The sequence below is a fragment of the Lagopus leucura genome, unplaced genomic scaffold (genome assembly GCF_019238085.1).
Source record: "Lagopus leucura isolate 7727_CA_CO unplaced genomic scaffold, USGS_WTPT01 Super-Scaffold_100019, whole genome shotgun sequence".
Taxonomy (NCBI): domain Eukaryota; kingdom Metazoa; phylum Chordata; class Aves; order Galliformes; family Phasianidae; genus Lagopus; species Lagopus leucura.
This window is the reverse complement of record NW_024962273.1, coordinates 13,232,722-13,245,819: the sequence shown is the minus strand read 5'-3', so window position 1 is coordinate 13,245,819 and position 13,098 is coordinate 13,232,722. Positions and strand designations below refer to the sequence as shown.

The following is a 13,098-nucleotide window of genomic DNA, read 5'->3' as shown; positions in this document are numbered from 1 at the left end:
GGCGGCCCGCTGCGTGCGAGGGGGGAAGATGGCGGCGCGGCGCGGGTTGCTGGCGGCCGGGCTGTTCAGCGGGCGGGTGGCCATCGTCACCGGCGGCGGCACCGGCATCGGCAAGGCCATCGCCGCCGACTTGCTGGCGTTAGGTGGGCGGGTGTGAAGCGAAGACGGGGGGGTGCAGGGGTGGGGGCCTTGAGGGTCTCGGGTTAACGGGTGTTAGGGCGTCCGGCGGTCGTAGCGCTCGGTGAGCGGGTCTGTGGTGAGCTTACGGGGCGTAGGTCACTCCTGCTGGGAACCATTTCCACGTATGCCTTGCACTTCAGGCTATGCTGGGTTTGTTTTATTTTTTTTTTGGAAGAAGGGCTGGTTGGACAACAAATACCGATGAGCAGTGGCTGGTTACGATGCACGTTGTTTTTATAACCCACCTCCTTCAGAGCCTTTTGCAGAGATTTAAGCCCTTTGTCTGGAAGTGCATCTGTCCCTGCCCACCTTGGCAGTCACAGGAAATGGTCTGATCATTCTTTGTTAAATACAGACTTCACTGAAGTTTGTGCAGTAGATGCAGTCATCCTTATGAGTCACAACCTGCCCTCATCCTACATCAGCACACCAAGCAAAAATACTCTTCTGCTGGGCATGATTCTGTAGTGTGTTTATAAATAAACACTGAAGTGCTATAATAAGTTAGTGCTTAGTGTTAATTGCTGATGATGATGACATGTGCCTCTCCATGAACTCAGTTTGTTGTGCAGGTGACCAAGACCCTCACCTAAAAAAAAAAAAACAAACAGGAGATCTCAGTCTAACACTTCCACATGTGCTATTTCAAGATGGCTGGTGATCAAAGGTGAAGGCCCTTTTCTTGGAGATGCATAGTTGAGCACATCCTTCTGGAAAGAAGTTTTGCTTTTTTTTTTTTTTTAAACATAAATTTCATGTATAATTTCAGGAGAGAGCCTGAGCCAAATGAACAGCTTGCTGCTCTTTACTCCCACAAGATATTTTGAGTTGTTTCTGGTGTTTGTTTAATCACATGAGAAGCCAAATTCCACTGCAAAATAGCAACAAAAGGAAAAAAAAAACACCTGGCAAAATGTTAACTTCATTTTTGGCTGGTTTAGTGCTTTGAATTCATTTATGTTTAAGCAGAGGAGCACCAGAGCTAGTGTGAGGAATGGATGGCTTCCGTTGGGATACAAAGACTACATCAGGAGGAAGGTGGGAATGAGGCCTTCCACCTTGCCAAATGGATTTGTACTAGGTATTAATATGGTGGGATCTGTTTCAGTCTGTAGTGACAATCACCAGACTTCAATCTATCCTTAGTCCTCTGATGACAATAAACTAGTCCATTTGTTACGTGAATGCTGACTGGTAATTTTGTACTTAAGTTACATGCATGCAAAGCAGAAGGTCTGAGCACCTAAGCATTTTTTTTCTCTCCTGCCTGATCTGGGATTACACAGCAAGTAGAAGTGCCCTGGGGAAGCCTCTGTTCCTGCTGTCTGTAGTCTGCAGATAAAAATTAATCTCACAACTGTATCATGCTTAAACTCTGTAGGTTATAAAGCAGAGCATTACATTTACTCACTCCTGGTCAAAATTATGGATAGAGTCACAGTAAGATTTTTGAGGTTTCAGAAGCAAGTTTTTGTAATCAAGACCAGCTGAAACATCTTTAAATCTCGTAATTTGAAATGAGACAGGCTTGAAAAATAGCTGCAAAGTCATGTCTGAAAGCTACTCTGACTGCAACTCACAGGCTATCTCCCCTTCTGCAGGAAGGAGAGTGAATATAGCCATTTTTATCTTGGTTGTTCCTTGCATGGCACACTGGGATCTTGTTGCTAAGAAGCATCTCACATCAGTCATTCTTTCTTCTCTCACAAGAATTTCTTCATTGTATCTTCCAGTCAGTGGCTAATGAATGCATATCCTACAGCATATCTCCTCATGCTATTAGCCTGGGGTAACTGCAGTTTTGACTGTAAACTAAAAGATTTTTCATTCTCTCTCCCCACAGGTTGCAGTGTTGTTATTGCTGCTCGTAAATTTAACCGATTAAAAGCCACTGCAGAAGAACTGAATAATACATTTTCTTCAATGAGTCCTGCCAAAGTGACTCCTATACAGTGCAATATCCGTAAAGAAGAGGAGGTAACAACTAATAATCTTCTTCTGGGGCTTAACACATCAGGAGTATATTGTGTCTGTAAATCCTCAGACCCCCGAAGTTACTTGCTGAGCCTCAGAAGTACCTTAGATCAGGAGACAGTTGCAGTAAAACACTTGATATGACCTAAATAAAACTGTGCATTCTAAGAGAAGGTAATTTAGCAACTACACAGGAAAGCATTTTTACTCTTAGATTTTTTCTGACTACACACATTTATTTCTACTACTTTTTTTTTTTATGAGAAGCACACTTTGGAGCTGTTATGTTCTTAGAGCTGACCCAGAGCCTACTTCATGGGGTTCTGTGTCATTTCTTGAGGGGGTAGTTACTTGTGAAGATGGAGTCATTCAGAGTCATTCCTTCAAACAGAAGTCAGAGCACAGGATCTCAATTCTTGTGTCTTGACACAAGTAAACCTGAGATGTATCCTGTGTTTTCATTTTTGCCCATATTGAAGGGAAAAAATACCACTTTCCTATCCATGTTTCACATTCTGGTTGCAACTTGAGGTGTGCAGAACTTTTGCTCTCAGTCCTTAGTAAGTGCTCTCCTATTGTCATACCAGATTTTTATTTTCCTTTCTTATATTACAAAAACTGGGAGATCAAGAGCAGAAGTACTTCATCAAGGTTCTTCAGAAGTCTGCATTCATCTTTCAATTTTTATCCGTGTAATTAAACAGTAAGGAATCCAACAGCATGCCAGGCTTAACTTAAAACTGCTGTAAAGCATTCCACTGATCAATTGCTACTAGGTTCTTAACCTTTTAAAGCCTCTGTTAAAATCTACCAGAACGTAAAGAGATATTAATAACCTTTAGAAGCTACATGGATTCTGGAAGTATCCTAACGTACAACCATAAAGCAAATAAAAACTCCTCCCTCATGGAACAGCTCAAGCCATAAAATATTCACAATGATATTCTTAGACTTTTTTCCTGAGGGAGAAGAACCCTCAGGCTGTGCAGTATGTCACTTCACCTACGAGTGAATTTTAAGTTGGTATTTACCAGCATCAGCAGTGTGATATAATAGGTTGTGACAGGTGTCAGAGGGTAACTTGCATGATTAAAGCAACAGGAAAGAGAAGAGGTTCTTTCCTCAAAGTCTTGCAGAGAATAGTCTGGCATGCTTAACAGCCTTCTTATGAATCTTATTTTTGCATTAACTTGAAAATAAGTTAACAGTAGTGTTACATAAAATAGAAGAGGGCTTGGATGGTAAAGGAAGATATCTGTACCAAACAAATACTGTTCCTTGTTTAAAAACGAGGAATTGTCAGAGCAACTGTGGTAGCTTTAAAAGACTTCAAAGCCATTTTTTAATGTACTCAAAGCCATTTCTTATACAGTGCTTTGTGAAGTGTTCAGGCATTATCTGTGCTACAGGTAGCTATGCTTATATATTTAGAGAAACTTGTTTTCTGTCCTGTTATCCCACAGTTTCAACACAGAACTGTTGTCTTCCATTTATATTTAAGTTCTAATCATTTGTGATTACACCAGAACTTTTCTAGAGCTTTTTCATGCTATATTGGGGAACCTTTTATTGGTTATCTTTTGCTAAAGGAAATTCTTCTAAACCACTGTTACATCATATGCCCCATACAGAGGATTCAGATGGATAAGGTAGAGATCAGTCTTAAGTTTTTCATTTGAGTCAATCTCATAACACGACTCACTGCAGTTCTTCTCCATCAGCTCTTACTTCTTTCTTTTGAAGTCTTTCTTAACTAAAAAAATTGCTATGAAAATTCAGGAAGCTTTTTGTGGAAGTTCTATAAGGAATGCAGTTCCTGTTCTGTTACATTTTAACATAAGAATATAAGTATTTAGCCATTTTACATACTTAGCCATTCCAAATGCTCTTATGCAAGGGCAGGTGTTACTGATTTGAGAACATGAAGCAATGAAAAGTAATAACGCCTTCTACTAGAATAGGAACATGCTTATAAAGATATCTGTTCAAATTTAGTTTGAAAAGCTAAGTAGAAGAAGGTGATTTACCCTTTCTAAGGACCAGCAGCATCTAAAGAAGAACACAGTGTCTGAATTGAGATGTTGCTTCCTTGGCTGCTAACCCTTAAATGATGGTGAGGAGGGGATGGACCCTGAGTCCGTCACTTCTGGCTGCTTAAGTGTATTCCTTGCACCTGAATGCCTTGAGTTAGATGCACCTTCTCACCTGGTGCTCAATCATTGGCTTAGATCATGATCAGGCAATGCCCATAAAATGACATTTTATGGTTTTTTTTGTTTATCTCTTACTATTCTGGCTTCATCCTTGTCTGTTAGCTTTATAATACTAAGACTATCAAGATGGCAGAATTCTGGCCACTGGTACATAGTTTCTAAAATTGCTATTCAGTTAGAAGAAACACGTAACACATTTTCAGCTTTTAAATTTACAGACAGAATAGTACTTCTTTACACTTTACTTAGTATTTGTAACTGAGATAATCTTAAATTAACAGTTGGTAACTGTACAATCAGTAGATATATGGAAGTTAGACTTAATAAGATTATCACAGTAAAAAAATAATTGAAAATCCTCACCAGTGTTATAGGCTCACAGAAAACTCCTCAAGGAGCAACCTCCAGAAAAAAGAAACCTCCCTTAGTTGCAGTCAGCATTTAAATGGGATCTAGGAGAGGTGCAGCCAGGCTCCACCCCTTCCAGTAGCACAGCTGAATTGCCTTCACCTGTGCTCCCACAGCTGACTCTTTGCTTGCCTCAGGTGGTCAATCAGAGGTTTAGGCCATGATCAACAGTTCCCATACACTATTATTTCTAAAGCTGTCAGATCTTAGAACTGAGGGATATAGCAGACTTTCTCACATCCAGTGCTGGCTATTGCATATTTTATCACATTTGCCAAGAGCAGCAATGGCGAGCATTTGTTTGTAACTTGGACATAACTGTCTTGCAGAAAACAGAGGCAAAGTGCTTTTGGGCTTTTACTTCTATTCAAGAAACATTATACATTAACTGTCGAAAGTTATTTCATTTGTAAACTGAGTGTAGTGCCTGAAACAATATCAATACAAAAATAGAAAGCAGGATTTTTTCTAGCCTTGGGGAAAATCATAAAAAAAAGGCAACACAGCAATGTAACTCCAGTATTTTCACAAATATGGAAGTAGCTTCCTGTTTACTGTGTGTTTTTTAGTTTTTCTTATTTCCCATTGTCACAGAAATGCTAAGTTACAGCTTGAAGCAGTGATTGAGCAGCTGGCAGGAAGGCAGGGCCAACCTAGGGAGCTCAAATGCATGCAATGCACTGAGTGAGAAGAAGGGGTGGTGCAGGATCTATTCCTTCCCAGATCTCATTTAAGGGTTAGCAGTGGAGGCAAGGATGTCTTGTTGGACGTTCTTGTATATCTGAGGTCTTCTGAAGGTAAGTAGCTTCTTTATTTTTGGGCTGGTGGGTGGTGTTTTTGAACATTTTGTCATTTGTTGTAGCCTAGGGCTTTGCTGTTACTGTACTTTCCATCCTTTACATCTGTCTACAAAACAAGACTTGTACAATTACATGGGTTCCATATGCTTCTTACAGCTTTAAAACTTGCTGTCTGCTTTCAGTTTATTTTAACTGAGGTATACCATCTTAAAAGCTTACTAAAACACGTGGTTAGGTAGGGAGGACAGTCTCTCAAGTATTTCTGATGAGTCACTACATCTTTCTCAGCTGTTACACCAGATACTGAGAAATGAGTAAAAGAAAAGGACTTTGCACATGTATTAACAAAAGGGAAAAAATAGTAATTTAAGCTTGCTTAGTTGTCAGAACTGTTCCATCACAAAATACAAAACCCAGAAAGATTTCTGATTAGCAGTGTAATTTAGTTAGTTTATCTTTTTGGGGGGGGATTTTGTTGGACCTTGTGTAAATCTCTTAATAGAAGATACTGCAGTCGCTGTTAGGAACACAGGCATGTGGGTCAGATGAAAGGAAATCTGTAGCTGCCTTCCAGCACTGGATGCAGATAATCCTTTGCTCATAGAATGTATCACTGCATCTTAAATAGCAGACTTTTTTAATTTACTTTCACAAGTCCTCAACAGTGAAGAGCCTCTTCTTTAAGTGCTGGTATTTTATGTAGCTCCTGCATTGTACCAGAAAATTTTCTTAAGTAAATGTAGGTACAATCCAATCTTTCTTGGCTGCTTAAACTTGTCATACTAAGTTTCTACTCTCTTTGAAGGCTCCTACTTATGTGTAGGAATGTGTATGAGAGAAAATGTCTGAGAGTGAGATTGGTTATGTAGCTTAATGAGCACTTTGCCACGCTTAAAAAAATATTTTCTTTTAGGTAGAAGCTTTGGTGAAGACTACGCTGAATCTGCATGGGAAGATTGACTTCCTGGTGAATAATGGAGGGGGCCAGTTTGCAAGTCTTTCTGAAGCCATTCGTGCTAAAGGCTGGAATGCTGTGATAGACACAAATCTGACAGGGACTTTCTATTGCTGCAAAGCAGGTGAGGACTGAACATTATGCATAATGGAATTTTGGTTGTTTTTTTTTTTTTTTAAGTAACAACTGAAGGCAAGAAAATGTAGTTTCTATCTTCTTTTTTCACATACTTATTTGATAGTGGATATTTGTTTTCACAAATGTCATATGGATCTTTAAGTGTACATTATATTTGTTCATATAAACAAATACATGGTTACACATCTGCATGCTTAGGGGAGGAATAATCTCTAGTTTAAAGGCAAGGTTTGGAGGCATCTGTTGGTTTGGATACTCACAGGTCTGTGGGAAAAACACTTAACTGTGATGGCCAATATTTCCTGAGAAACACAGAAGTCTTTGCACCCACCATGGGTATAAATTCAAAGTATGTGATTCTCAGATAGTATTAGGAAAGTGGCAATGCAAGTAATTTACATGGGAGACACAAGGTCTTGATTTCCACAAGTGTCCTTGACAATCACTGAGCCTTACTTAGACTGTTCCTGCTATGTGACTGATCCAGTGATGAGGTTGTGGTATAAAGAGCAGACTGTGAATCTAAATATGCACAGGAAGTCTGTAGCATAATTGTAGTTGGACTCCAGATTTAGTGTCCAATTGGCAAGTTTGTTCGTGTGCACTTCTTCAGGTATTTATAGGTTATCTTCCTCCTTCGCACAGTGTACAATGCCTGGATGCAGGAACATGGAGGAGTCATTGTCAACATTACTGCTGCCGTGAGAAATGGGTTTCCTGGAATGTCGTAATATACATATATATATTTTTTTTTTACACTTTCCTCTATTCTCCCCATAGAGCAATTGCTTACTCCTAAATACTGTGTTTTGGAAAGGTGTACAATGCGCAGTAGCTGAGTAATAGAAATATGGTAGTTAATATCAAGAGAGAGAGCTGCATGCATGTGAGTCTTTTTATTAATTGAATAGAGACTGTAAGAGTAAAGGACATCTCTGATAATTTCTGCTGCTCTGTAAGAAACTGTGAAGCAAAACTTGCTAGTAAAGCTTTCACTGGGAATGAGATGCTAGTGGAACTGGTTGCCTTGAAATTAAACCTTTACTTGTTCTGATGGCTTTGCAAGAACTTGGCATCTGCTTTTTCTCTTGCTGTCAGATTTTGATGGCATAAACAATTACAGTATAGATGGATGGGGAATAGGAGGAACGTACCTAGCATTTTAACATGTTTCCTCTTTGTACCTCTCTTTATTGGGGAAGGTCTCTGATGCAGGAAATCAGTTGTTTCCTCTGCTATTTTCTTGACTGGGAGAATGGTACAAAAAAATCATGTTTATGGTTCTTCTATACTGACAAAAAATGATCACAACTATCTGCATGAAAATATAGCATCTTCATAGGCAGACATTGACTAAATTTATTCACATCGTTTTTTTTTTACCTTCAAAATGGATGTAAGACTTCTGATTGAACCTTTTTCCAACAAAAGAGTTTTAACTTGTGTAAGACAAATATTTGTCAGAAAATGCTGATTTTAAATAAAAATTTGAAGTGGTGAGAATGCTGTGCATTGGCATTTTCCAGAGGGGGAGAGTTCTGAGTTTTGAGTTTCTTCTTTGAATTTAAATTTGAATTTTTTCTAATTTAACTCTGAGTTTTTATATATATTTCTTGAATAGAATTTCAGCAGTGTTATATTAACTTCTTTAGGCCTCATTCAGGGTTAAATCTTTCAAAATCTCAATTTCTCACTGGCTTATTCTTAGCAGCATGAAATAAATGTAGAGATCCACATGGTGGTGCTGAAGCTGCAGTCGTTTGAGTTTCTATGCTCTGGATACATCTGAATTTGTCACTATGAATAGAATATGGGAGTGTTGAACAAGGAATAATAATTAAAAAAATTCTAAGTTACTTGGAAAAGTTCACCAGAGAACTTGTATATAGGTATGGATGGCTAAGTAAGGCTACTTTCAAACTAGATTCTTATGATTTTCCTATAGAAGTGTCAATTATATAGTGTAAGTCTGCTAAATTTGACAATAACTTCACAGTTTAAGAACTAGAAAATCACGGTGGTCCAGACATGGAACACTACTACTTTGTAGTGAAGCTGCAGGGATATTAATATTGAGCACTTAGCTGTGGGAAAAGGTGCTTCTTTTGCTTTCTTTTCTCAATAGGCACTCAGGAGCTGCAAGAGCAGCAGTGGATAACCTAACCAAGACTTTAGCTTTAGAATGGGCCCACAGCGGGGTGCGAATCAACAGTGTTGCTCCTGTAAGTAATGGCAAGTGATGTAATTAAACTTCCTACCATATGTGGTTATGGTTAACACTCTGAAACTGAAAGGAATTCTAAAACCTAGAGCTTCTGACTGTTTATGGATTTTTTTTTTAATTATGAATTTGTAGTTTCTTCATATGCTTTCCATACATGCCCTTTTTTTTCCCAGGTGCCTTTGGGAGTGTTTTGTACTGCTTGGATAACGAGACAGATGTGGGGAAAATGGTTTACTAAATTTTTTGAATATGGTTCATGTGTGCTTGTGGCTTCTGCCTGTGTTTGCTGTTATGTTGAGCATCTCTGAATGTGTCCTTTTAATGTTTATATCTTGTCAAGTTGGGTTAGTTTTAGTGGTGAAAAGGCAGTGTTGACCTTCGCTCAAAGAAATTATAAAAACACATTTTTACATCTGATATTCATTTTTTTCCTTATGAAGTACACACAGATAGGACGCTGCTGTGTGGGTCAGCAAAATATGCCTGCTGTGTTTTTGAGGAAGTAGATGACATGTTGCAGTTACACAAAGCATCTTTGTGTAAAGGCCAGTTGTATTTTTGTAGCCTGTGATGCAGCAGTTACAGAGGCTATATACAGGCCCAGCTTTGAGGTCTGAGATATGTCTAGTGTGGTTAAAGTAATCTTCATTCTTAATGGCTGTTTCTTTCTTTCACACTTGCTCTCTCGAAAACTAAACCTTAATCTAGCTACTTCCACATTCAGAATTTCTTATCTCACAGCTTAGTAAATCTCAGATTTATTAGTATCTTTCTAGGAAGATCTTTTTGCCAGTGTAGGATCCACAGCAGGGTATGTAGATGTCCTGCACTAAAACACCTGGTTTGCTTTCTCTTGGCACGCTTCAAAATTGCTTGATGGGAGACTCAGGAAATGGCTCTTCTAAATTGCCTCTGAGACTACTCTGACTTATTAAATATGAGGATCTGCTATCTTGTTTTTCCTGTTTGCTTTTTGATTTATCAAGACTTTAGGAAATAAGTAATTAGGACAGCATTAGTATGTGTGCATATTTTTAATGCATGCTAATTACGTAATGAATCATACTAATTATACTTTATAGCATCTGCCAAAGGAGACTTTTGGCAGGCAAACACTTGAGTGGTTTGGCTTTTCTGCTAATTTTTTAACTCTGCTAATGACAAAAATCTGTTTTTTAGTTATTTATACTTGATACCTTTGTGAATGTGTTTTGTATTAACCATGCAGAACTTGCTGCCTCTCATGGGCCTAGTAACATGCAGGGAAAGCGTATGGTGAGAGGGTCTATGGGAACTGCTGAATCATGGCCTGAACCTCTGATTGACCACCCGAGGTGAGCAATGGCTCAGCCTTGGGAGCACAGGTGAAGACAATTCTTCTGTGCTGTTGGAAGGGGTGGAACCTGGCTCCACCTCTCCTAGACCCCATTTAAGAGCTGACTACCATTGGGGAAGGATCTCTTTTGGAGATTGCTCCTCTTAGAGTCTTCTCAGTGAGCCCAGGACAAGAGTAAGCTTTCCATCCATTCTTCTTTGGTGTGGTAACTTGTTTAGCCTAACTTTCCTGTATATTTCTTAATTATAACATCTGTATATTCATTGGCTACATAGAGGGAAATAAGCATTCTGGAAAAATAAATTAGTTTTACAAATGAGGTTGTCTTAGTGAAAACACAGTTGTTCACATCTTAGAGAAATATTGAAATGTTCTTAATGAACAAATTAAATTGTTGTCTTGTTTAAACTTGAGTCCAAAATGTTCTGTCGGAACTCAAACGTGGCGCCCTCTGTTTCTCTTACTATAGCCTTCATCCTCCCTATTGAAGATGGTTTTTACAACTATCAGAACAGGGGCTTCTATGACAGCTCAGTAGGGAGAGTTTGAAATCTGATTGCAAAATGCCTGTGTAATTCACAATGGAGTCAATCTGGTATTCTTGCAGACTATAAACAAAAATACGAACTTGTTCTTGGGGTTCTTGTAGCTTTTGTTGCAATTTAATTTGAAATGTTTGTTGTTTCGAAACAGTTGAGAGTTTAAGAGTTGTTGGTGTGGTGGTGAAGAATTAATGTGAATTAGTGTATTTGAACAGGGATGTGACTATCAGTCCAATTACCTTCTTTTATAAGTTATACTTTCATCCAATTTAAAAACTTGTATTAAAGTCTTGTTTGGGTTGTTAGTCCCATAGAAAACCCCAGTAAGCTTATAATTTAACAATGGTCACAACTTAACACATGAAAGAACTGAATTTTTTTTCTGCTTTAATACAGGGAATAGTGTTTTCAGAAACTGCGGTTGCCAACTATGGAGAACAGGGTGTAGATATGTGGCTGAAGAGAATACCAAATATTCCTGCCAAGAGATTAGCAGTTCCTGAGGAGGTAATGTATCTCTGAACAGTTGTGATGTTCCCATTTCTATGTCTCTGTTTTAAAAGCACTTTATATGGGGACCATTAAGGACTTAATTTTGAAATGGTGTCTGTGTCTGTTTTTACAAAAATTGGGCGTAACCAATTGCCAGAAGTTTAAGAAGTATTAAAATTGTCATGTTTGTTAGATTTCTCCTGCAGTGTGTTTCCTGCTATCTCCAGCTGCTTCTTACATAACTGGGACAACCATGGTTATAGATGGTGGCCAGAGTTTATATGGTAGTAGCTTAGAAATACCAGGTAAGAAATGGGTTAAGAATAATGCCCCTCATGTGTTTGAAGTTGGGCAATAAGAGCATGCAAAAAGAAAAAGCTTTTTTTTCCTGTATCAGCTAAGTCCATTGTTTTGTTTTCCTCAGATCACAACAGATGGCCTCCACCACCAGAAGGAAGAAATTCTGAAATGCTTAAAAAGCTTATTTCTGGTGAATTCAAGCCAAAGCTGTAGTACCGTGAAATTCCCAGTTTCACAGTTGCTGATAATCTCACTTTATAACTTGGTATTACAATTACCAGTAACCTGATTTATTTTTTTCCCCTCACATAACTGCATAGATTTTCACTGTCCCACGTCCTCATGTTTAAAACTTGAGAATGTGCACAGGACATCTCTAACGCATGCTGGCCCTTGGAAGGTGTAAAATCAATTTTTCATTTGCAGTGCAGAATGTTACAGAATCATTTACACAGAATGATTTTGGGGAGAGGAATAAGTCTTTGTTATTGGTACCTGCATCAGTAATCCTTGTGGTGGCTGTTAGCAGTATATTGTTTCTGTTCATCCACAATCTGAATGCTCACAGTGATGTAAAGGATTGATTAAAGTACTTATCTGAGATGGGAGGAAATAAAATAAAGCAGTGGTAGGTTAAATAGCAGGGTACTGTTTTTTCGGCTTCAAACTAATGAAGCATATCAGATATTTCTAGTTGTTTGCAGATAAAGTGACTTAAGGAGATGAGCAGCTGCCACTTAAATTTGTTCATAGAATAATCAAATAATGAGGTATATGATACACTCATGGAGAACAGCATTGATTTGATAATTTCATAGCAAAATCTGGAAGCATAGGTTGTGGTGTATATTGCAGTGCTTTTTGCAATTTGCTGTACTAATGAAAGAAAAGCTTACGAATCTTACATTTACAAGTGTAAATGCTTTCTATCCATACTGTGTTCTCTACTGATATGCTGTTTAGGTAACACTTTTTTCATCAGCATTCCTGAAACAGGTGTGATTTTTATGCTTCATTGAGAGTTTCCATTTAAAAAACAAGCAAACAAGTAGGTCTTGGAATATATTATTTGAAGAGGCTGTTTGTTGTAATTACTTTAAGGCAAATGTTCTCATGTCTGATAACTTTGATTAAACTATTAAAATAAATGATTGTTTTAACTGAAATTTGCGGAGTCAAGTTGCTGCATGGAAGTAAAATCGTCAGTACTTAATTTTGGATTGAATATGGGGGTGTCCACCAGATGTGTTCTCTCCAAAGGTGCTTGACTTTCTGTCTTTAATTAAAATACTGGAATGTGTTGTTTATGGAGTCTTTAGTGCTAGTTTCTTGGGGGGGAGAGGAGGGGTATAAAATAAAATAAGATTTTTTTCCAAACTGAGTGGTTTTTGTTTGGTTGGTTTTTTTTTTTTAATTTTTGGTGATTGTAAATGTTCAGGGTGCACAGAATTTCTGGAAGAAAATGTACCCTTTGCATAGCAAGTGTAGTAGCCCTTTGCATTTAAGTCAAATTAACTTGAGAGGTTTTTCTATGTT

The 13,098-nt window shown here is 38.2% G+C and overlaps 1 protein-coding gene across 1 annotated transcript; it reads left to right on the top strand.

Annotated features, from left to right (window-relative positions):
• The first annotated feature begins 28 nt into the window (after positions 1–28).
• Positions 29–12,728, top strand: PECR (peroxisomal trans-2-enoyl-CoA reductase). Its single transcript, XM_042878004.1, has 8 exons — positions 29–143; positions 2,024–2,157; positions 6,489–6,654; positions 7,314–7,395; positions 8,794–8,890; positions 11,167–11,277; positions 11,456–11,567; positions 11,687–12,728. The coding sequence occupies exons 1-8, from the start codon at positions 29–31 to the stop codon at positions 11,773–11,775; spliced, it is 906 nt and encodes a 301-aa protein (XP_042733938.1). The 3' UTR covers positions 11,776–12,728.
• The last annotated feature ends 370 nt before the right edge of the window (positions 12,729–13,098 follow it).